Raw genomic sequence first — 20,901 nt, 5'->3', positions numbered from 1 at the left:
CAAAGTTTATTTAGTGTAATCAGAGTGCGTTTTCCTTAATTTACAGGTATTGATTTCCACTTTGCTAAGGGTCTTTCTCCCATCAACAATTTTATAATGGTACATTTTGATTCTTTTTTTTTGGGATAGAGTCTTGCTCTGTTGCTCAGGCTGGAGTGCAGTGGCACAATCTAGGCTCACTGCAACCTCCGCCTCCCAAGTTCAAGCGATTCTCCTGCCTCAGCCTCAAGAGTAGCTGGGATTATAGGCGCGTGCCACCATGCCTGGCTAATCTTTTGTATTTTTAGTGGAGACAAGGTTTCACCATGTTGGCCAGGCTGGTCCGGAACTCCTGACCTCAGGTGATCTGCCGGCCTCGGCCTCCCAAAATGCTGGGATTACTGGCATGAGCCACCACGCCCGGCCTGCATTTTGATTCTTTTATGATAGTTTTCCATGTAAAACCAAGATATCAAGAACTAACATAAAACTAGTTTATTAAAGTATATTTCCTTTCACAGTTGGAGAGAAGATGTACAAACTGGTTCTCTTGCCCTCTTGTTATGAACAAGTCATGCCTGGGGATCCTCACGTGGATAATGTAAATATGGTATGAGTAATAAACCCCACTAGAGCTGAGCCAACTATGGTCATGATTGCAGTAACTTTTTTTTTCTTGGTCACAGTGACCTGCACTTATATTTAATCATGTTCAAAGACCACATATATCCCCAGTGAATTGAAGGCTTTGGGCAAGGATCATAAATAGCTGCTAAAACATTAGATGAAAAGATATCACCCAGGTGTGGCGGCTCACTTGAGCTCAGGAGTTTGAGACCAGCCTGGGCAACACAGCAAAACCCAGTCTCTACAACACTGTACTCCATGGAGCTTGGGCGACAGAGCAAGACCCTGTCTTAAACACACACACAGACACCAGCAACAAAACCAAAAAATTGGCAGAGCATGGTGGCATGTGCCTGTAGTCCCAAGTACTCAGGGGCTGAGGTAGGAGGATGACCTGAGCCCAGGAATTTGAGGCTGCAGTAAGCTATAATCGTGCCACTGCACTCCAACCTGGGCAACAGAGCAACTCTGTCTCTCAAACAAACAAACAAACAAATGATATTAAGAAACTTGAAAGTGGATGTGTCAGACCATCAACACCCAAACCCACCGACCAATCATTAACATGCACAGGCAATAATCACGCATCAGATGCCAGAGGTGATGCCAACAGGAAGAACGTTGCACCAACCTATGAAGTATTCTTACAAAAGTAAAAAAAAAAAACAACAAAAAACACCCAACTGTGTCAAATCTTAACTATTAATACTAGTTTCTAGGAAATACAGGGGATAGAGGAACATGGTAAGTGAGACAACGGGATGCAGTCAACAAACCCCAAATATGTGAAACTCTACAAGGCATATGAACCATGTCCTCCAACAAATAAACTGTACAGAAAAAGATGGGTAAGAACTGTTAGATTTTAAGAGTGTCTTGGCAGACATATTAACCAAATGCAGTGGGTGGTCCTCATTTGGATTGCTCATAAAAAACATTTGACGAGAAAAACTAAACAGATTGGATATTTCATGCTATTAAGGATTTTTTTTTTTTGAGACAGTTTTACTCTGTCACCCAGGCTGGAGTGCAGTGGTGCAATCCTGGCTCACTGCAACCTCTGCTGCCCGGGTTCAAGCGATTCTCCTGCCTCAGCCTCCCAAGTAGCTGGGATTACAGGCACCTGCCACCGCACCCAGCTAAGTTTTGTAGTTTTTAATAGAGACAGGGTTTCGCCATGTTGGTCAGGACGGTCTCAGCCTCTTGACCTCATGATCCGCCCGCCTCAGCTTCCCATAGTGCTGGGATTACAGGCGTGAGCCACCACGCCTGGCTGCCATGCTAGTTTTAAGGGGGAAAGTGAAGCACAACTTTGTGCAGGAGCTCAACTGCTGGTGCCAGAACCTTGTTTTTCTCCACTGCAACCTCTGCTGCCCCAAAGATTGTCTCCATTCTCAGACAGGCTCCACTTGTGTTACAAGGTGGCTGGGAGCAGTACAAACTGTGTGTTCTCTTCAAGTCCAGTAAGGAGAGAACTAGAGACTCCTAAGGACTGAGCAAGAAGATTTTTATCTGCAGAGGGTCACTTGGCTTTTCTTGAACCTGTCCTGTGGCGAAGGGAATTCTGATGAATTGGCGGAAGCCTTCTCCTCTCCATGTGGGGTAAGCCCCACCCAGACCACAGAGTCCCTCCACACCCTGCTTGAAGGTGGAGAGCCTTGGAGGGGAATCACAATGTAGCTGCCCAGCAAGGACAACGAGTGCCCTGAGCCTGACCCCATGCAGTAACCCGGGTCCTTCAAATCTTCTTTTTGTGTTTAAGTTGGTTAATGCTCCTGCCCTTCCAGTTGCATCATTGTCTTAGTCTGTTGCGCTGCTATAAAGGAACACCCGACGCTAAGAGGTTTATTTGGCTCAAGGCTCTGCAGCCTGTACAAGCATGGCTCCAGCATTTGCTTCTGGTGAGGACCTCAGTGAGTGTCCCATCTTGGCTGGAGGGGAAGGGGATTTGTCATGTCACATAGCAAGAGAGGAGGAAGGTGCCAGGCTCTTTAACAGTCAGATCCCACAGGAACTAGGAGTGCGCACTCATTTAATCCCAAGAGAATGGCACCAAGGGTTCCACTGGAAGCCAGGAGGCGGAGGTTTCAGTGAGCCAAGATCGCACCACTGCACTCCAGCCTGAGCGACAGAGCAAGACTCCATCTCAAAAAATAAACAAATAAATAAAATAAAATAAAACTAGCGTGGCATGGATGTTCTGTCAAGTTGCAACTGAAAGAGTCCTAACTAATAAAAACAGGTTTATTGCAAAGAACCTTACCACCATCAAAGTGATACAATCACAAGCTTGTCTTGCTCCCTGCCTCCTGAATCCCAGGCTCTGAACCAGAGGGACTGATGCAACCTGTCTGATGTGCATCTTTCCAGATCTTTCCTGTGCATTTATTTACAGAACAGTTACAGGTAGTGCAGAAAAGCACAGTTGTGTGTGTGACCTAAATGGCATAATATTCTGTATTCTGGTCTTTCTCACTTAAAAACAGCATATTTATCTGCAGATGGTTTTGTAAGTATACCATTGGGTCAAGCCAACAGTAAGTGACAATGTGGTCTGCCCAGCATCTGCTATGGATAGCCCACACCTATAACAGGCAAAGGCACAGTATGATGTGCTACAGAGGCGTTCATAATGGAAAACAGTAGATTCTGACAGTGACAATAGACCCTGGACAGTGGGCAGCAAAGTGGGCTGGGTGAGTTATATGGGTTGGCTGTGTCCCCACCCAAATCTCACCTCGAATTGTAATAATCCCCACATGTGGTGGGAGGGATCCAGTGGGAGGTAACTGAATCATGGGGACGGGTTTTTCTCATGCTGTTCTCGTGAGAGTGAATAAGTCTCATGAGATCTAACGGTTTTATAAAGGGGAGCTCTCCTGCACATACCCACTTGCCAGCCGCCATGGATGATGTGCCTTTGCTTTGCTTCTCCTTTGCTGTCTGCCATGATTGTGAGGCCTCCCCAGCCATGTGGAACTGTAAGTCCATTAAACCTCTTTCCTTTATAAATTACCCAGTCTCTGGAATGTCTTTATTAGCAGCGTGAGAACAGGCTAATACAATGAGAAAAGATACTCTGATTGTCTCTTTTCTAGGAGGCAACAGAGTAGCACGGAAACAAACCTTGGCTCAGCCCCCAGCTTCCTGCTGACAAGGGCCCAGTATCAGAAAACTGTCAACTGACTTTTGGGCCTCAGTTCTATCACCTATACTATATGAAAGATTTATTGTTAGGGTCAAGCCCAAGACGTGTGAAACACTGTAAGAACAAAGCACTATTGAGTTGGTGAGATATTACAATAATAATTGTCTCACTTTCTATTCCTAGGAATACATTTTACATTTTGTTTCCTTTTTTCTTTTTCTTTTTTTTTTTTGAGACAGAGTTTTGCTCTTGTTGCCCAGGCTGCAGCGCAATGGTGCGATCTTGGTTCACTGCAACCTCCGCCTCCCGGGTTCAGGTGATTTTCCTGCCTCAGCCTCCCAACCTCAGGTGATCCACCCGCCTCGGCCTCCCAAAGTGTTGGGATTACAGGCGTGAGCCACCGTGCCCGGCCCATTTTGTTCCCTCTTAAAACATCTATTTTCCATTTATGTCTGTGTCTGTGTGTTCACCTAGGAATCTAATAAAAACAAGCCACCAATTTTTGAAGTATTCAAAGTAAAAGAGAGAAATGCTCATTACTGAATTACTTTCAAAGCTCTGAAAGGCAAAGTATATTATCTGAAGCAGTTTGGTTTCACCAGCCTTGTCTTCTCTTTCTTCTTGGGGCTAAATTTCTTAAACTTAATACAACTATGTTTTTACAACAATACAATATAGGTTTAGTTATTTCAAAATGAATGAGGTAGGCCAGGGGCAGTGGCTCACTCCTGTAATCCCAGCACTTTGGGAGGCCGAGGCGGGCAGATCACCTGAGGTCAGGAGTTCAAGACCAGCCTGGCCATCATAGAGTGAAACCCTGTCTCTACTAAAAAAATACAAAAATTAGCTGGGCATGGCGATGCATGCCTGTAGTCCCAGCTACTTGGGAAGCTGAGGCAGGAGAATCGCTTGAACCTGGGAGGTGGAGGTTGCAATAAGCCGAGATTGTGCCACTGCACTCCAGCCTGGGCGATAGACCAAGTCTCTGTCTCTCAAAAACACAAAAACAAAGGCTGGGCACGGTGTGGCTCACACCTGTAATCCCAGCACTTTGAGAGGCCTAGGCAGGCGGATCATGAGGTCAGGAGCTCAAGACCAGCCTGGCCAACATGGTGAAACACTGTCTCTACTAAAAACACAAAAATTAGCCAGGCGTGGTGGTGGGCGCTCCCAGCTACTCGGGAGGGTGAGGTGGGAGAATTGCTTGAAACTGGAAGGTGGAGGTTGCAGTTAGCAGAGATCACGCTATTGCACTCCAGCCTGGGTGAAACAGCAAAACTCTGTCTCAAAAAACAAAAACACACAAAACAAATGAGGTAAACATCAAAGTGAGACATGTAGACATGTGAAATATCAGTAAGTTTTGAAATGAGCAAATCCAACAGCTACTCTCACCATGCAATGAGCCCAGGAGCCATTTTAGATGGGGGTAAAGTGTTATACTTGAACACACCCCAGTGTCAGAACATCCACAACTCCTATTTATTATAACTCTTGGGTAGAGAGAACCCTAACCCCATCATTATAAAAAAACTTATTTCCTCCATCATCTACACTGAATCTAACATAGCATCAACCATAAGATGTACTGTTATTTTGTATGCTGCCAAAAAGAAAGCAATGATACAAATGAAATTGTCACCGGGTTGATTTTGGGATGCCTCCCCATTTTGGTCAATATTTTTAAAGTTGCAGAACTGATAAGATAGGCAGGGATTGTCTGTTTTGTTCACTGCTATATTCCCAGTGTCAAGAATTGCGTACATAATAGTACACAGTTGGCACTCCATAAATGTTTGCTAAATATATGAATGAATGAATGAATTGGGACAAATAAGCTCTTATGAATGAAAGCCATGGAGAGTGATCATTTTATGACTGTGAGTACCCAACTTGAACAGTTAAAGCATGAGCGCGACATTCTGTTACTTAAAGCAATACAAAGATTTCCAATTTATTTTTAAAATTACAAAGCTATCTATTTATGTTGCTGCAGAACAGCTTATGTTTCAGGAAGAGTGATATCTCACATTTCCTTTATGATGCCTAAGACAAGATCCAAAAAAGTTTGAGCCTGTCATGGGGAGTCAAATGTCAGGCCAAGTTATTTCCAAACTTGTGTTTTAATTGTGATGGGGCGTAGCTGTGGTGGAGACCTTGTGTTTTCTTGTTCCATTATCACTGTCCATGACGTTCACGCTGCAGAGTTATTTTTTGAAGACCCACTGTACTCCATGCAATGTGGTGGTGAACAAGATATACAAGACAAGTCACTCTGGATGTGATAGGCACTAACCAGACAGGACTCTGGAGCACTGGTGTAAACTAGTCTTAGGCCCCCGCATAACCTCAGCATTTGCAAATCCTGGGCTGGCTCACCAAAGGGTTTGAGCAAAAGGCTCTGTCTAGGCTGTCTTAGCACCATAAGTATTGCCTCTGGTCTTCCACTCTTGTATAGGCCAAGACCTTTTACGGTTGCATGTACTCCCACTTCTGGCTAAGAAAACAGATGGAAGCTTACAGTGTTTCGGGAGAAGAATGACACATTGATGATTAAGAAGCAATGTAGCTAAGTGCTACAACAGAGACACAATGGATGTTTTAGAACCCTGGAGGTGTAGGGCAAGATGCTAGGGGAGGCTTTTTGAAGGAAGTGATACTGAATTGAATGCTGGCAGTGAAGAAGGGATTCTTTGCAGAGTGAACAGGAGAAGCAAAGGCAGAGAGAAGTGAGAAATTGTGTGCTGTACACCAAGAACTATGAGCGATTCTGTTGACGGAACATGAAGCAGTCACACGGGGCTTAGGCAGGAAGAGCACCTGAGGACAGATCATGACTTGCAGACACTGAATTTCAAAAAATATTGGTGATGTGGGATCAGATTTGTTTTAGGAAGATGACCCTGGGCTGGTCTGTGGAGGACAGATTCCTGGGGACACAAATGAAGTTAAGGAGACCAGTTAGGGAATATGCAGGTGCAGAAGTTTGGGTGAGATACAAAGGGCCCACGGTCAGAGAATTTATTTCATCAGGAGGTGAAGGAGGGAGGACTGGGGTACACTGGATGTGGGCCAGAGGAAGAGGATGAGGAAGACAGAGCAGTCCAGGACAATCCCGTGTGTCCAGCTGGAATCTGAATGGCTGGTGGGAACCAGCAACCAAAAGAAAACAGGTGGCAGCGGAGCAGCAGCAGAGAACAGGCTTTCGGGGAAAGAAAACAGAACGTTTTTTGGCATCCTGAGTGTGAGGTGTCAGGTAGAGAAGCCAGGCTAGCAAGGCACATCCGAGCTGCAAGTAGGAAAGGGCTGGGTCAACAATTTAGGTTTAGAAACCACCAGCATATATGGGGTACCTGGAACTGTGAGAGTAAACAAAATCTCTTGGGGAGATTCTTAACAGAATCAAAGTCAGGAATTTTGGTCTTTATTCCTTTTTCTACCAGACTTCCCAGGAAAGTGTATTTTCTTTTTTTGGGTAGTCTGGTGATTTCTCTTAAAAATAAAACAAACTGAGAATGTCAGTGATGGGGGAGATAATATCTGTTCTTTTAAGCAGATTCTAAATGTATTAGTACCATCAGTAACTAAATCAAACTTTATCTTAAAACCTCTATCACACATTGTAGTTCATATTGTATGGGCTCACTCAAGAGTTTACAGAAAGTATTTTTGGATCAGGTAAATGAAATCATTCAACAGCAGTGCCGTTAAAATCTGAACTACAAAGCCCTGTGTGATCTGGCCACTGCCTACATCTCCAGCTTCATCTCATAACACTCGCCCCCCCAATCCCAACTTATTGGTCTTTCAAACCACTCCTAGGGCACGTGAAGCTCTTTCCTGCCTCTGCATAGGCGGTTTCCGCTCACCTCTCTTCAGATCTGAGCTGAACATCACCCCAGAGAGGCCTTCCCAGAACAGCCTATCAAGAAGAGCAACCTCCTTCCCTTTTTGCTATTATCTGGTTTTCTTTTTCCTTTCCTTTCCTTTTCTTTTTGAGACGGAGTTTCGCTCTTGTTGCCCAGGCTGGAGTGCAATGGTGCGATCTCGGCTCACCGCAACCTCCGCCTCCCAGGTTCAAGCGATTCTCCTGCCTCAGCCTCCCGAGTACTGAGATTACAGACATGCACCACCATGCCCGGCTAATTTTGTATTTTTAGTAGAGCCGGCGTTTCACCATGTTGGCCCAGCTGGTCTCGAACTCCCGACCTCAGGTGATCCGCCCGCCTCGGCTTCCCAGTGCTGGGATTACATGCGTGAGACACCGCGCCCGGCCTACTACCTGGTTTTCATTTCCTTTACTACACTTACACAAGGTCTACTTTATTTGCCTGTTTGCCTCCTTGCTTTATTACTAATAGATCCTCGAGGGTAGCGATTTTGTCTCTCTTCTCTCCTGCAGCCCCGTCACGTAAAGGTGCTGGTCAAAGGAAGGCGGCAATCACCGACCGGACACCAGGGCAAATCAGGGCAGCCCAGTGATTCGAGATGCCGGCTGGGGAATCGGGCCCATGTGGGTCTTTTCTCAGCTTCCCCGCTTACTGTGACTTTCACAAGTAACGGAACCCCCTCAACCCGTTTCCTTAAGTGTAAAAAGGCACTAGACACAGCAAGAAGCGGTTCCGGCAGCGCGGAAACCGAAGCACACGCTGGGTGTCACGACAACACGTGGAAGCCGCATTCCGTGCCGGGGCCCTAGCCCCAGCCCCAGCCCCAGCCCCGGCCCCCGGCCCGCCATGTGGCGCGGCTGACCGCCGCCGTGCGCCCACCTGTCTCCCTCTGCGTCTTCACGCTGATGTACTGGCGCAGCTTCTTCACCGCTCGGTCCCGGATGCCCTTCTCGCTGGACGCCAGCCGCTGGGCAAATTGGATCTCGGCCGGCTGCATGGCGGGGGCCATCGCGCCCGCTGGAGCATCCCCGGCCGCGCAACCCGCGGTGCCGCTGCCGCCAGCCGAGCGCTGCGGAGCAGCCAGCCACCGTCCGCCCGGGCCGCGACTGCACAGAAGGCGGCGGCGGCGCGCGGGCTGATGGCGTCACAAAGGCGCCGACGCTCGCAGCGCGCTCTGGGAGTGAGCGCGGCTGTGGCCCTGGCAGCTGGCGGAGCCGCCCAGCCCGTGTGCACGTGGCGCCGGCGCTGCCTTTCGGTTGCCAAAATTCAGGCTGTAGACGGCGAGGTTAGCCAGGGTTAGGACTTGGGCAGGAAGACACAGAAGGCTGTTTGTAAACGGTCTAGGATTTTTTGTTTGTTTTTGAGACAGGGTCTCCCTCTGTCGCCCAGGCTGGAATGCAGTGGCGCGATCTTGGCGGTGATCCTGGCTCACTGCAGCCTCGACCTCCCAGACTCAAGCGATCCACCCATCTCGACCGCCCAAGTAGCTGAGACTACAGGCGCGCGCCATCACGCCCCACTACTTGTTATTTTTTTGTAGAGACGGTGTCTCGCTATGTTGCCCATGCTGGTCTCAAACTCCTGGGCCCAAGCAATCCTCCCACGTCGGCTTCCCTGATCGCTGGGATTACAGGCTTGAGCCACCGCGCCTGGCCACGGTCTAGGATCTTTAATCCCATTTAGCACACCCCGTTGAGCCAGCAGCTCACCTGCGATCTTCGTGGCATGGAGTTTTTAACTGTGGAGCCCCCGGGCCCCCGGGTGGAGTTGAGACTGGAAGGAAAGGCCGGCACTGGGGCCTGTTGAGCGGGTGGAGGGCTCGCCTTCCTCCAGCGCCTGCAGAGGCTTGGGCAGGTCGGCGCGCCCCTACCCCGGAGCCCTGGTGCCAGTGCAGGGGCGCCCGCGCAGGCGTTCCGAGGCCTGGAGAGCACGCGCGCTTCCAGGGGAGTGGGGCAGGGCGGGCTGCTTGATAATTCCAGAGAGGGAAGAAATCTTAGCTTTGGGTTCATCTAAAACCCGAGGCCATCCTATATTTTGCGGACTCAGCGGGCGTGCTGGGGCAAGTTAATGGACTAGGTCACTCCACACGTAGCGGGGGTTATCTCAGTTGCTCCGCTAAGTTATCTGGGCAACCTCCCGAGGTGCCTGTTGACACAAAATTTCAACCCTTAACATAAAAGCGCCTGAATCCGAGCGAGGGAAGGCGAACCACGGAGGCGAGGTTTCCAGCAAAGACTGCCCGTTTGAACGCAGTCCCCCTTAGTGTAGCATTCCTCGCCAAACAGGAAAGGACCCATCCAATTTATTTTACTTGACACTTACATCAGGGGCTGACTTTCCTTCTGCTTTGCAGATAACAAGTTTAAAACCCTGGCTAAGCCAGAAGAGCCAAAGTGGGACCTCGCCAAGGCCACTCCTCGCTCTCTAGGCCGAGAATACTGCGGAAATTCTGCGAGGTTTGAGCCTGGCGGCTCTCCGTTCCCGACCCCCGGCGTGGACGCGTTCCCGCGCTTTCTGGCGTGAGGGGTCAGAGGGCGCGCCGACGCGCAGGCAAACGGAGTGGAGGCGGCAGCGGCCATGGGCGAAGCGGGTGCCGCTGAGGAGGCCTGCCGGGTCAGTGAGGAAGCCGTGGCCGCCGCCAGCGTGTTTGAGCCGTCGCCGTTCGCTCCCCTCAGGGCCTTGCCCCGTGCGCTCGGAGACGGCCCGCTGTCGCGTGCTTGGGGGAAGCCTGGAGACTTCCTCCCCTAACAGCGTGGGCTGGGCCAGAGCGGGGTGGAGACCTGGGCGGGAGGCGACTTCGCCTCCAAACCCACCCGGGGACCCGGTCTGTGAGGCTGCGCGCGGTGGGGCACTCAGTGGCGCCAAAGCGGGCATGGGAGCGTGGGATGGATGGTCACTCTCCTCTCTGCCCTGTGGAAGCCCAGTTCCCCTCCGAAGGCCCTGGCCCCCTGCTTCGGGACTTAGCGTCAGGCTTAGAGAGAATCTGCCCTCCATCGATTTTATAACTGTAACTGATTGCATGCGATGGAGAAGGCACGTGGACTCTGGGGCCAGATCCGTGTTCACATCCTGCTTCCGCCCGTTATTAATTGTGCTGCATTGAGAGTCATCTAGCTCCCGTGCCTTAATTTCCATCTAGACAATCTTGGAGGCTTGGGGTGAATAGTAGATGAGATCACGGGCGGAGGGCTTGGCAAACCCAGTAGGAAACCATATGACTTCCTTTTCCTCCTGATGAGTTTGGTGCTGCAATGATAAAAAGTTGCAGGCGTTTTCTTTGACTTTTAGAAATAGAGCTCTTGTATGACTTTTCTTTTTCGTGGTCTTGCTCTGTTTCCCAGACTGGAGTGCAGTGGCACGATCATAGCTCACTGCAGCCTCCAACTCCTGAGCTCAAGCCTTCTTCCCGTGTCAGCCTGCTGAGTACTGGCGCCGGCCACCACACCTGGCTAATTTTTGTATTTTTAGTGAGATGGAGTTTCACCATATTGGTCAGGCTGGTCTTGAACTCCTGACCTCAGGTGATCCACCCGCTTTGGCCTCCCAAAGTGCTGGGATTACAGGCATGAGCCACTGTGCCGGGCCTGCTGGGCACATTTTCATATTTTTGTAGTGACAGGGTCTCTCTATGTTGCTCAGACTGGTCTTGAACTCCTGGCCTCCCAAATTCCTGGGATTTCAAGTGTGAGCCACCATGCCTGGCCTGTTTGTCCTTGTTATTTTTAACATCTGGCTCCCTTTTTGAAGGCTGAAGCTTCAGCTTTCAAAATGTTTATATATACATAAAATGTATCTATAGCAGAACATACAGTAGGTAGAGACATGATTTGAAACAACGATGCACATAAGAGGTGTGAAAGAAAAGCAAGTTAACTTGGGCTGTTGTTTTTTTTGTCATGTGAAGAGAAATATAATAAGATCTGCTTGTTCTTTTAGCACATGGGAACTAAAGAGGAATTTGTTAAAGTCAGAAAGAAGGACCTGGAACGCCTGACAACTGAAGTGATGCAAATACGGGACTTCTTACCCAGAATACTAAATGGGGAGGTGCTGGAGAGCTTCCAGAAATTAAAGATTGTAGAAAAAAGTGAGTCTTCATTTTCAGCAGTCATTGGTGGTAACAGTAATTTGTTCTAGCAGATTTACCTTAGGTAAATAATTGTAAACAAATTTTAAGGTACTCTTATAGTCCTTGTGATGATATTTGGGAGAGTCGGATGACCTCAGAAAGGGAGGTTTCCTCAATGTAGTGACTTGGACATATGTAAGTTGGTTGTCAGTTTTCTGAGCATCTATTAACAGCTTCTCTTTCTCTCTCACTCTCTTCATTGGCAGAAGAATTTTATACTTTTGATAACTGAAAAGCTCTATTCTGAAAATTAAGTACTTCACTGTGTAAGTTAAGGATCTTGCCATATGGAAACCTTGCATGGAGTTTACTTGTCAGTAGAGATAGCTGGAAGTGTGTTCACTTATCTAGGTGGATGGGTGAGCCAGTTTCTAGAACTGATTGAAGTTTAGGCTTTCTGGTGTCCATTCAGACTTTTGAGATTTGAGCTGAGCCGTTATGTTGAATACCAGTTTAGGAGCCTATTGAAGTTCCTGGAGATATTCTGAAATTGTCTCAGCACTTGCTTGATTGAGGCCGAATCATGATTAAATCAGCCTTTGACGGTAAAGGCCAATTTACTGCATGACATTTGGTTGTTAGCCCTCACTGTGTGCCCTCTAGAAAAGGTGCATCCAGGGGGCCCAGGTAGGTGTAGCACTCGTCCAGACAAGAAGATAGCTCACCCCAAGAATATGAGTTTCTGGCATGTGCAAATGTATCTGGTCAGTGGGCCAGCCACATCCAGTTAGAAGGGACAGTTCTCGTCCACAGTACCTTGTCCTGTTTATATTCTCTCCGAAGTCCTCGGATCCATTCTTCTCTGCCCTGTGGTGTGCTCTGGGAGGTAGATCCCTGCAGATGGGGTTCTCCTGGTTCCCTTGCTGGCTGCCGGTGGGGCTCACCAATGGAAGGCATTGCTGGGTGGAGAGAGAGGTTGGGGTGTTTCTTCCTGCTCTCTCCCTGCTTTGCTGCTGTTTTGTGGCAGTAGCTGCATCCCTCCACAACAGAGACTCCTGTCTAGAGGTCTCTTCCATAGTCCTAGCTCTTGCTGCACTCCCCCTGCTCCTGTGGCTGTAGTGCTGTTGCTAGTCCCTGGGTACCTCACTGTCCGTTGGTGGTTCCGTTATCTCTTCTCTCCCCTCTGTAAGTGATCCTTTCAGAAAAGTCTCAACATCTGGGTTGATTTCTCTTTGCCACTGGGACTCTGCCAGATACATGGCGTGTCATTGGTTGCCAAAATGTCAGGTCATTGACTTCTAATTTCCCTAGTTTTGATTTCAAGCTCATCCAGCAACTTTCTGAGATTAGTCATTCCTTGTGCATTTATCTTCAGGAAAAGAAGGTAAATAGGCATACACCAGTAGCAGTGTATGGCAGCCTGCTGGTTGGTTATATTCTCACTGTAAATTAATAAACTGGCTTTCTAAAAAATACGTCAGGGTCTTATGAGTTAGTTAACATGAGTGTCTTTAGTGATCAGTCCCCCTGCCAAAATCAAACCGAGTGAGGGCCACAAACAAATCTGTGGTCACTTGATCACAGTCTGACTTTGGGAGATCTTATCTCATAGTCCCGGCCTTCCCCAGGCTATAGAGTCACCTTTTTTCCCGTAGTCTCTCTGGCAATTCCTGTTTATTCCCCTTTGCTGAAATTTAGCCTTCTCTGCTTAGCAGCCTTCAAATAGGGCTTGAGGCTCAGGCCTAGGCCCCGCTTCTTGCCTCACCCCATGGTGTCTCCCTAGGCAGTCTCATGCAGACTCATAGCTTCAGTTACCATCTTGATGGCTGCTGGATTTACTCTCTAGCCCAGAACTCTCCAAGCTCATGGCCTTGTGCCTGACTCCTACTTGGCATTTCTTCCTGCTTGTTTCATGATTATTTCAAATTCTAAATGTTTGCCCTAGCCTAATCAGTCTAAGGTCACCAGGAACAGACCCACAGTCTGACAGAGTGAGGTTTATGGCTCTTTGCAATGAGGAAGACCATACCAGAACACCGAGAAACTGTGGGGCATCTCAACAAAGAAGAGGATAGAGTTGTTATAGGACTTGGAGACAGAGTGGTATTAGGTGAAGCATAAATGAAGCAAAATAGAACTGTGTCTAAAGGGACCAATATTAATTCTGACTGTGAAGTGGACCCAGGTCCCGTTTCCTTGAAAACTACAACGTTCAAATAGACGTGGAACATTGTTCTAGAAATCCCTTACTTGAAGCTCTGCAGTAGCTGGAAGTAGGGTTCTTTTCTGTGTCACAGTGACTTAGATCCTGCAGGCAAAAGTGGGATCTTCCTACTTGTATAATTTCAAACAACAAAATTTCTGCGAGTCTGGGATTTTACAGAATAAAGCTTCTCAGTGAATAAGAAGTTAGCAGTCGCTCAAAGAAGAGGTCATTATGACACTTTACAGTTGCATTGTCTTGGAGAGATATTTTCTGTTAACTTGGCACCTGACTTTATCTGTGTTTGTTATTCCAGCCTGACAGAAGCCAGGACAGACTTTTGCTTTCTCAGTGCAAGCTAATTTTTACATCCTGTTGTCATATCTGCCTCATGCTGTTCGTCCCCTGCCCCTGTCTTACACTGGCCTGCCTCAGTCTCCCCAGAGCACCAACACCCAGACTAGAGACCCAGGAGTCTTCCTTGTTACCTGTCTCTCTTCCTCACTACTCCCCTTGAAACCTGTCCGCTGGTAAGTCTTGTGAGTGTTACTTCGTGGATGCATCCTGAATCGTCAGCCTGTGTCTGTCACCACTGCTGTGTTCTGCCTCCTCCTGGCGGTCTCCTCACTGCCACTCTCCAGTCCCTCAGACACACTGTAGCCTGAGTAGTTTGTGGCAATTCAATCTGATGATGCCATTCACCTGCGTAAGTCTTCAGAAGCTTCTCTTTGTTTTTAGGATAAAGAACAAAAACCTAAAAACCCCACCCAAACTCACTATTATCCAAAAACCTAAACAAAACCATACTACGGCTTAAAAGTCTTTATATTATTGGGCACAGCCCTGGCCCAGAGTTACTGCCTAATCTGACTACCTCGACATGATTCGTCTTCCTTTGAAATGTTGTCATGGTACCCTATGCTTCCCCTTCAGACACATGGTTTCATTTCCATTTTACTTTATAAGTTGTTGGGAGCGCAGGGCCCCTGATTTTGTCTGTCATTATCTCCCTGCCTGATTATTTGGTCTTGAGGGAGCACCCTACTGTCTCTGCATGCCCTTCTTTCCTTCTCTGTCTTCCTTCCTTCTCCCTTCCCTTCCCTCCCCTCCCCTTCCCTTCCCTTCCTTTCCCTTTTCTCTCTCTCTCTCTCTGTCTCTCTTTCTCTCTTTCTCTTCTCTCACTCTGTTGCCCAGGCTTGAGTGCAGTGGCATGATCTCAGTTCACTGCAACCCTGCAACCTCTGCCTCCTGGGTTCAAGCAATTCTCTTGCCTCAGTCTCCCGAGTAGCTGGGATTACAGGTGTGCGCCACCACGCCAGCTAATTTTTGTATTTTTAGTTAGAGACCAGGTTTCACCATGTTGGCCAGACTAGTCTTGAACTCCTGACCTCTGGTGATCTGCCTGCCTCAGCCTCCCAAAGCGCTGGATTACAGTCATGAGCCACTGCGCCTGGCCTGATGCCCTTCTTTCTAGTTTGCAGTCCTATCTCATGAAACTCACATGTGCTCCAGGAAACGTGGTGTTAACAGAAAGGAAGGATCAGATTGGGCTGGGCTGGTTCCAGGAGGGTTACTGTGGCCTCCAGAGGCATCTTTTATCTAATTTTGGCTTTTGAGTTTTTACCATTTAGGCAACATCAAGAAAAACAAAAATTCTTGTTTTTATAAGGCCTAGATCTGATGGCCCTCCCCAAACCTTCCCACAAGCCTGTCTTCCTCGGCTAATCATGCTAGACATGACTGTAAGAATAGAGCTCTACAGAGGAAATTCACGATTGTACTGTGGCAGCAAGAGCCATTTAACATACTGATTCTTCTACTCTCCCACTAGCCCTATGGTCCAGTATCCACTCCTTTTGCTTCTAGAGGTTAATGTGCACTTTCAGTTTGCTTTTTTTGTTTGGTTTTTTTTTTTTTTTTTTTTTTTGAGATGGAGTCTTGCTCTGTCTCCCAGGCTGGAGTGCAGTGGTGTGATCTCGGCTCACTGCAAGCTGCGCCTCCCGGATTCAAGCTATTCTCCTGCCTCAGCCTCTAGAGTAGCTGGGAATACAGGCGCCTGCCATCACGCCTGGCTAATTTTTGTATTTTTTGTAGAGACAGGGTTTCACCATATTGGCCACGCTGGTCTCGATCTCCTGACCTCAAGTGATCTGCCCGCCTCGGCCTCCCAAAGTGCTGGGATTACAGGCATGAGTCACCATGTGCTTCCAATCTTAAGCAGCGACAAAAGGCAACCTGAAGGTAGGAATGAATGCAGGCAGGGAAGGAGTAGACCTAATTTGAGAAGTTTCTTTTAGAGTGTGGATATAGTTTTGTTTGGATGGGCTTAGGCTATATAGTAACTTGTAAGCCAGCTAGAGGATTGAGGTGACACATCAAGTAGTGAATGGGGCTTGATTTTGATTCTAGCCCAGCATCTACCTTTGGGAGGACTGGGCAAGGTAAGTGGCAGTTTGCAATAATACTGACGAAGGTGTTGCCTGAGAGTCTTAGGGAGTTGATGGGTACTGGGGAGAGGCATGATTTGTTAGGAGGAGAAGGGGAGATATTCTAGGCCAGGGCGGTGGCGTGTGAAAGTCACACATGGGATTGAGCAGGACCGATTGCAGGTTCATCAGCTAGTGTTTGATTGCTGTATGGAGTAAGGATTGGGGGTATAGCAGAATTAGGGATGGAAAATGAGCAGTTTATGGAAGACAATCATAGATTGTTTTTAATTTGAGATGAGAGTCAACTGGAAATTACCACATGGAAATAACCATCAAAACAGCGATCAAAATGACGTTTTTAGGAGAATGGTTTTTATAGGTGAGTGTAGGATAGATTTGAGGAATTGGGTGGAAGATGAATTAGAGCATTCGTCAAGGAAGGTCGTGGGTTCCATTAGTGTGTGGGACTGTGGCTGTATGGATGGAATGGAAGGGACGTTTGATTAGTCTCGGTGGTGAAGTCAGGACAAAGTGTCATGATTTGTGATCGGCAGTGAGAGTATGGAGATACGGGATCATCTATATACTGCCTGCTGATTAGTGTCTACAAAATGTGGACAGTAATGCTTACCTCATAGGCTATGGCAAAGTTTAAAATGAGATAAGCTCTGTAAGGTGTGTGCCACTGTGCCTGGCTCATGGGAGTCCCCAGTAAATAACACCTCCTCAGATGGTGTGGGAAACTATGTGAACCCTTGGGGAAATGAAGAGAGACTCCAATTCACAGCCCAGCAGCTTAGCTTCTTGCTCGGCTATTGTCACTTCATGAGTTTGGGAAAAGTTTAGGGAGGTTTGAGTAAGACTCACCTATGTTTGCAAGAGATATAAACCAGGCCGGGTGCGGTGGCTCACGCCTGTAATCCCAACACTTTGGGAAGCCAAGGCTAGCAGATCACTTGAGGTCAGGAGTTTGAGACCAGACTGGCCGACAAGGTGAAACTCCATCTCTACTAAAAATACAAAAATTAGCCGGGTGTGATGCCATGTACCTGTAATCCCGGCTACTCAGGAGGCCGAAGCAGGAGAATCGCTTGAACCTAGGAGGCAGAGGTTTCAGTGAGCTCAGATCATGCCACTGCACTCCAAGCTGGGTGACAAAGTGAGACTCCGTCTCAAAAAAAAAAAAAAAGCAAGCCTGAAAACACTATAGGAACCTCCATTTGACTTGTTAAGGTGGTGGCACTTAAGTACTTAGTAAAATATCACCCTCTGTTTTCTGTCATCCCTTCTTGTGCTTCATTCATCCAACAGTGGTGAATAAATCAGTGGGTATCAAAAATTTGTTTAAAACTAGGAAAATCCTATTTTTTTTATAAATAAAATTTTATGGGCCGGGCGCGGTGGCTCACGCCTGTAATCCCAGCACTTTGGGAGGCTGAGGCGGGCAGATCACGAGGTCAGGAGATCGAGACCATCCTGGCTAACATGGTGAAACCCTGTATCTACTAAAAATACAAAAATTAGCTGGGCGTGGTGGTGGGCGCCTGTATTCCCAGCTACTCGGGAGGCTGAGGCAGGAGAATGGCGTGAACCCAGGAGGCGGAGCTTGCAGTGAGCCGAGATCGCGCCACTGCTCTCCAGCCTGGGTAACAGAGTGAGACTCCATCTCAAAAAAAAAAAAATTGTATAACAGTATATGATGGTTCTAGATGTAAAATAGATGAAAATTGTATTTTCTGGATATTTATTTTTAAAATTAAGTTTTAGAACATTCACCTATAAAATCAGTAAGTACAATGAAGGTGGTGTGATGAAAACAAAAAGTTAGTATCAGGGATTTTGGAAGATATTTGGATGATCACTTTCAGCATCCAGTTCGTTTTTCGTTTTGCTTGTGAAGTAGCAAGAAGACACAATACCACAGATAAGGAGTTGCAGATGGTTGTTTTGAAATAGTTCACCTAGCAACATGAAGACACTTTCTAATTAAACTGATATGAAGCTTGAAATAAGAGGAGTCAGATATTTTTGTTTTACAATTAAATCGCTAAGATCTAGCAATTCTTTGCTTTCCTTGATTGGCAATTGTTCATTTTGGAGAGAAATAATAAAAAAGCCATTCAGTCTGTTTAAATCTTCATTGTCTTACAGAAAACACTTTTCATGCATTATGCTGCATTTGACAATTTGGCACCTTAGTGGCAGTCAGATATTCACTGACAGTCTCAGAGGAGCTGGAATAATTTTTGTAGGTTGACAGCACACCTAAAATTTTGGCCTCATTTCTGAAATAATTAAAATGTTAAATAATTTTAACCTTTTAAAATTTATTTGTTTATGTATTTTTTGATGTTAATGTGAACCAGCCTTGTTTTGGTCATTGAAAATATCAGCAGTGAATGCAAACTAGTGCAGCCATGATACGCTGGTGAGATATTTGACCAACAGATTTTTCTTTCTTTTTTTTTTTTGAGATGGAGTCTCCCTCTGTCACCCAGGCTGGAGTGCGTTGGCATCATCTTGACTCACTGCAACCCCAGCCTTCCTGGTTCATGCCATTCTCCTGTCTCAGCCTCCTGAGTGGCTGGGACTACAGGTGCACGCCATCATGCCTGGCTCATTTTTGTATTTAAATTAAAAAAACAAAACAAAACAAAACAAAAAACCCCAAAACCAAAAAACAAACAAAAGGCCAGGTGCGGTCAGCACACCTGTAATCCCAGCTACTTGGGAGGCTGAGGCAGGAGAGTCGCCTGAGCCCGGGAGGCAGAAGTGACAGTGAATTGAGATGATGCCACTGCACTGCAGCCTGGGCAACAGAGGGAAACTCCATCTCAAAAAAAATTTTAATTAAATAAATAAATGATGAGCAAATGAGGCAAACAAAATGTTAATAGTAGGTAAGTCTGGGTAAAGAGAGATACAGGCATTTTGTTTTGGCATTAGTTTTTGTGAATTTGAAATTCCTAATAAAAAGTTTAAACAACATTGTAAAATGGAGATGTTACTTAAATGTTTATGGGACTGTAATTGTTCCCCAGGTACTCTTAGATTCTTAGCAGTAGGATTTGAAAACCACTGCGCTATGTGATTTCTAAAGTGTAGGATATTTTGAGATTAATTTCCTGAGAGTTTGATATGGGGTACCCCCATTTCAGTTCTGGGAAGAATTATTTGTAGTCTATAGAAATAAGAACTTGAGAAATATCCATGAAGAGTGGAACCAAAGAGTCAGCACCAAAAAAGGATTATTACTTTGACTCGGAGTTTATTGTGGCCCAGATGAAAGAACATCAGGAGTGTGTCACATCCACATCCTGGCAGGGGCAAAAGGAGTAAAGAGAGTAGACTGAAGAGATTAAAGTGTGATCAGGGTTCGGGGAAGCAGTGCCTGGAGAAAGAAGCATCCAGGACTTACCGAGTGGAACGCCATTGCCTCCCCTGGGCTGAAGGAGCAGGAGAAGGGAGAGAGGTACCAGATGTGGTGAGAGGCGTTGCGCCGGACAAGATGCTTGACAGCACTTATGACCTCACCCAGAAGGATGAAGCCCAGCAGGGAGGATGGAGTGGGGAGACATGTCCCACCCTTAGTCATCTTCTCCAGTCCTCCAGTTTCCTGCGGGGCTGGTACTGCATCCAACAGGAAGCCATAGGACGAGGGAGCCCTGTTGCTGTGGGTCTTCACATCTGCCTCTTGGGGCACAGATCAGGGTGGAGATTGTCCAGAACACAGGAAAGTAGAGGAAAAAAACACTTGGCGAAATTATGGACAGAGAAGGTGGAAAGGTGGCCAAGATGGAGGAGGAAGAGGTGTGTAGTGTTTGAATATCATCAGTGACCACTCCGCTATTCATGTCATATATGTGTGTCAGTGAATGAAAAGCAAAATTCCCTGACTCTGGTTTGGGAAATCAACAGAATTAATTTGAGTTCAGCAAGATTGATTTTAGTTTTTTTTTTTTTTTTTGAGATGAAGTCTTGCTCTGTCGCCCAGGCTGGAGTGCACTGGCATGATCTTGGCTCACTGCAACCTCCGCCTCCCAGGTTCAAGCAATCCTCACACCTCAGCCTCCCGAGTAGCTGGGACTATGGGCGTGTACCACCACGCCGGGCTAATTTTTGTATTTTTAGTAGAGATGGGGTTTCGCCATGTTGTCTAGGCTGCTCTTGAACTCCTGACCTCACATACCAGGTGATAAAGAAATGGTAAGATAAATTGACGCCGTTTGTGCAGTTTTCTTTGATTAGTATTTTAGAAACCCTTATTTTCATTTCTAGCTTTCTGTACCCTCCCTGTGAATAAGTTGAGCATCAAGAGACACAGCCATTCTCATGTTATTAGACCTGTATTAAGAAAGGATTATGGGCTGCATGCAGCAGCTCATGCCTGTAATCCCAGCACTTTGGGAGGCCAAGATGGGCCGATCACTTGAGGTCAGGAGTTCAAGACCAGCCTGGTCAACATAGTGAAACCCCGTCTCTACTAAAAATACAAAAATTAGCCAGGCATGGTTGGTGGCGGGCGCCTGTAGTCCCAGCTACTCGGGAGGCTGAGT

General features: G+C 47.0%; 2 protein-coding genes across 5 annotated transcripts in view; one reads left to right on the top strand and one right to left on the bottom strand.

Moving 5' to 3' along the window:
- Positions 1–8,870, bottom strand: part of RRP1B (ribosomal RNA processing 1B) — a 35,160-nt gene extending 26,290 nt beyond the window's left edge. The window contains exon 1 of the mRNA XM_009234009.4: positions 8,524–8,870. Within this exon, the coding sequence (XP_009232284.3) occupies positions 8,524–8,653 (130 nt within the window). The 5' untranslated portion in view covers positions 8,654–8,870. The remainder of the gene's footprint in view (positions 1–8,523) is intronic.
- Positions 8,789–20,901, top strand: part of HSF2BP (heat shock transcription factor 2 binding protein) — a 125,908-nt gene continuing 113,795 nt past the window's right edge. The window contains exons 1-3 of one of the 4 annotated variants that reach the window (XM_024239301.3): positions 8,789–8,929; positions 9,998–10,257; positions 11,581–11,731. In XM_024239301.3, the coding sequence (XP_024095069.2) occupies positions 10,222–10,257; positions 11,581–11,731 (187 nt within the window). In that variant the 5' untranslated portion in view covers positions 8,789–8,929; positions 9,998–10,221. Of the gene's footprint in view, positions 10,258–11,580; positions 11,732–20,901 lie in introns of all 4 variants that reach the window. The other 3 variants (XM_024239300.3, XM_054542603.2, XM_054542604.2) reach the window with 3 other exon arrangements.

Source organism: Pongo abelii, chromosome 22 (assembly GCF_028885655.2).
Source record: "Pongo abelii isolate AG06213 chromosome 22, NHGRI_mPonAbe1-v2.0_pri, whole genome shotgun sequence".
Classification (NCBI taxonomy): domain Eukaryota; kingdom Metazoa; phylum Chordata; class Mammalia; order Primates; family Hominidae; genus Pongo; species Pongo abelii.
Note: the sequence above shows the minus strand (reverse complement) of the source record. Positions and strands in the feature narration are given on the sequence as shown.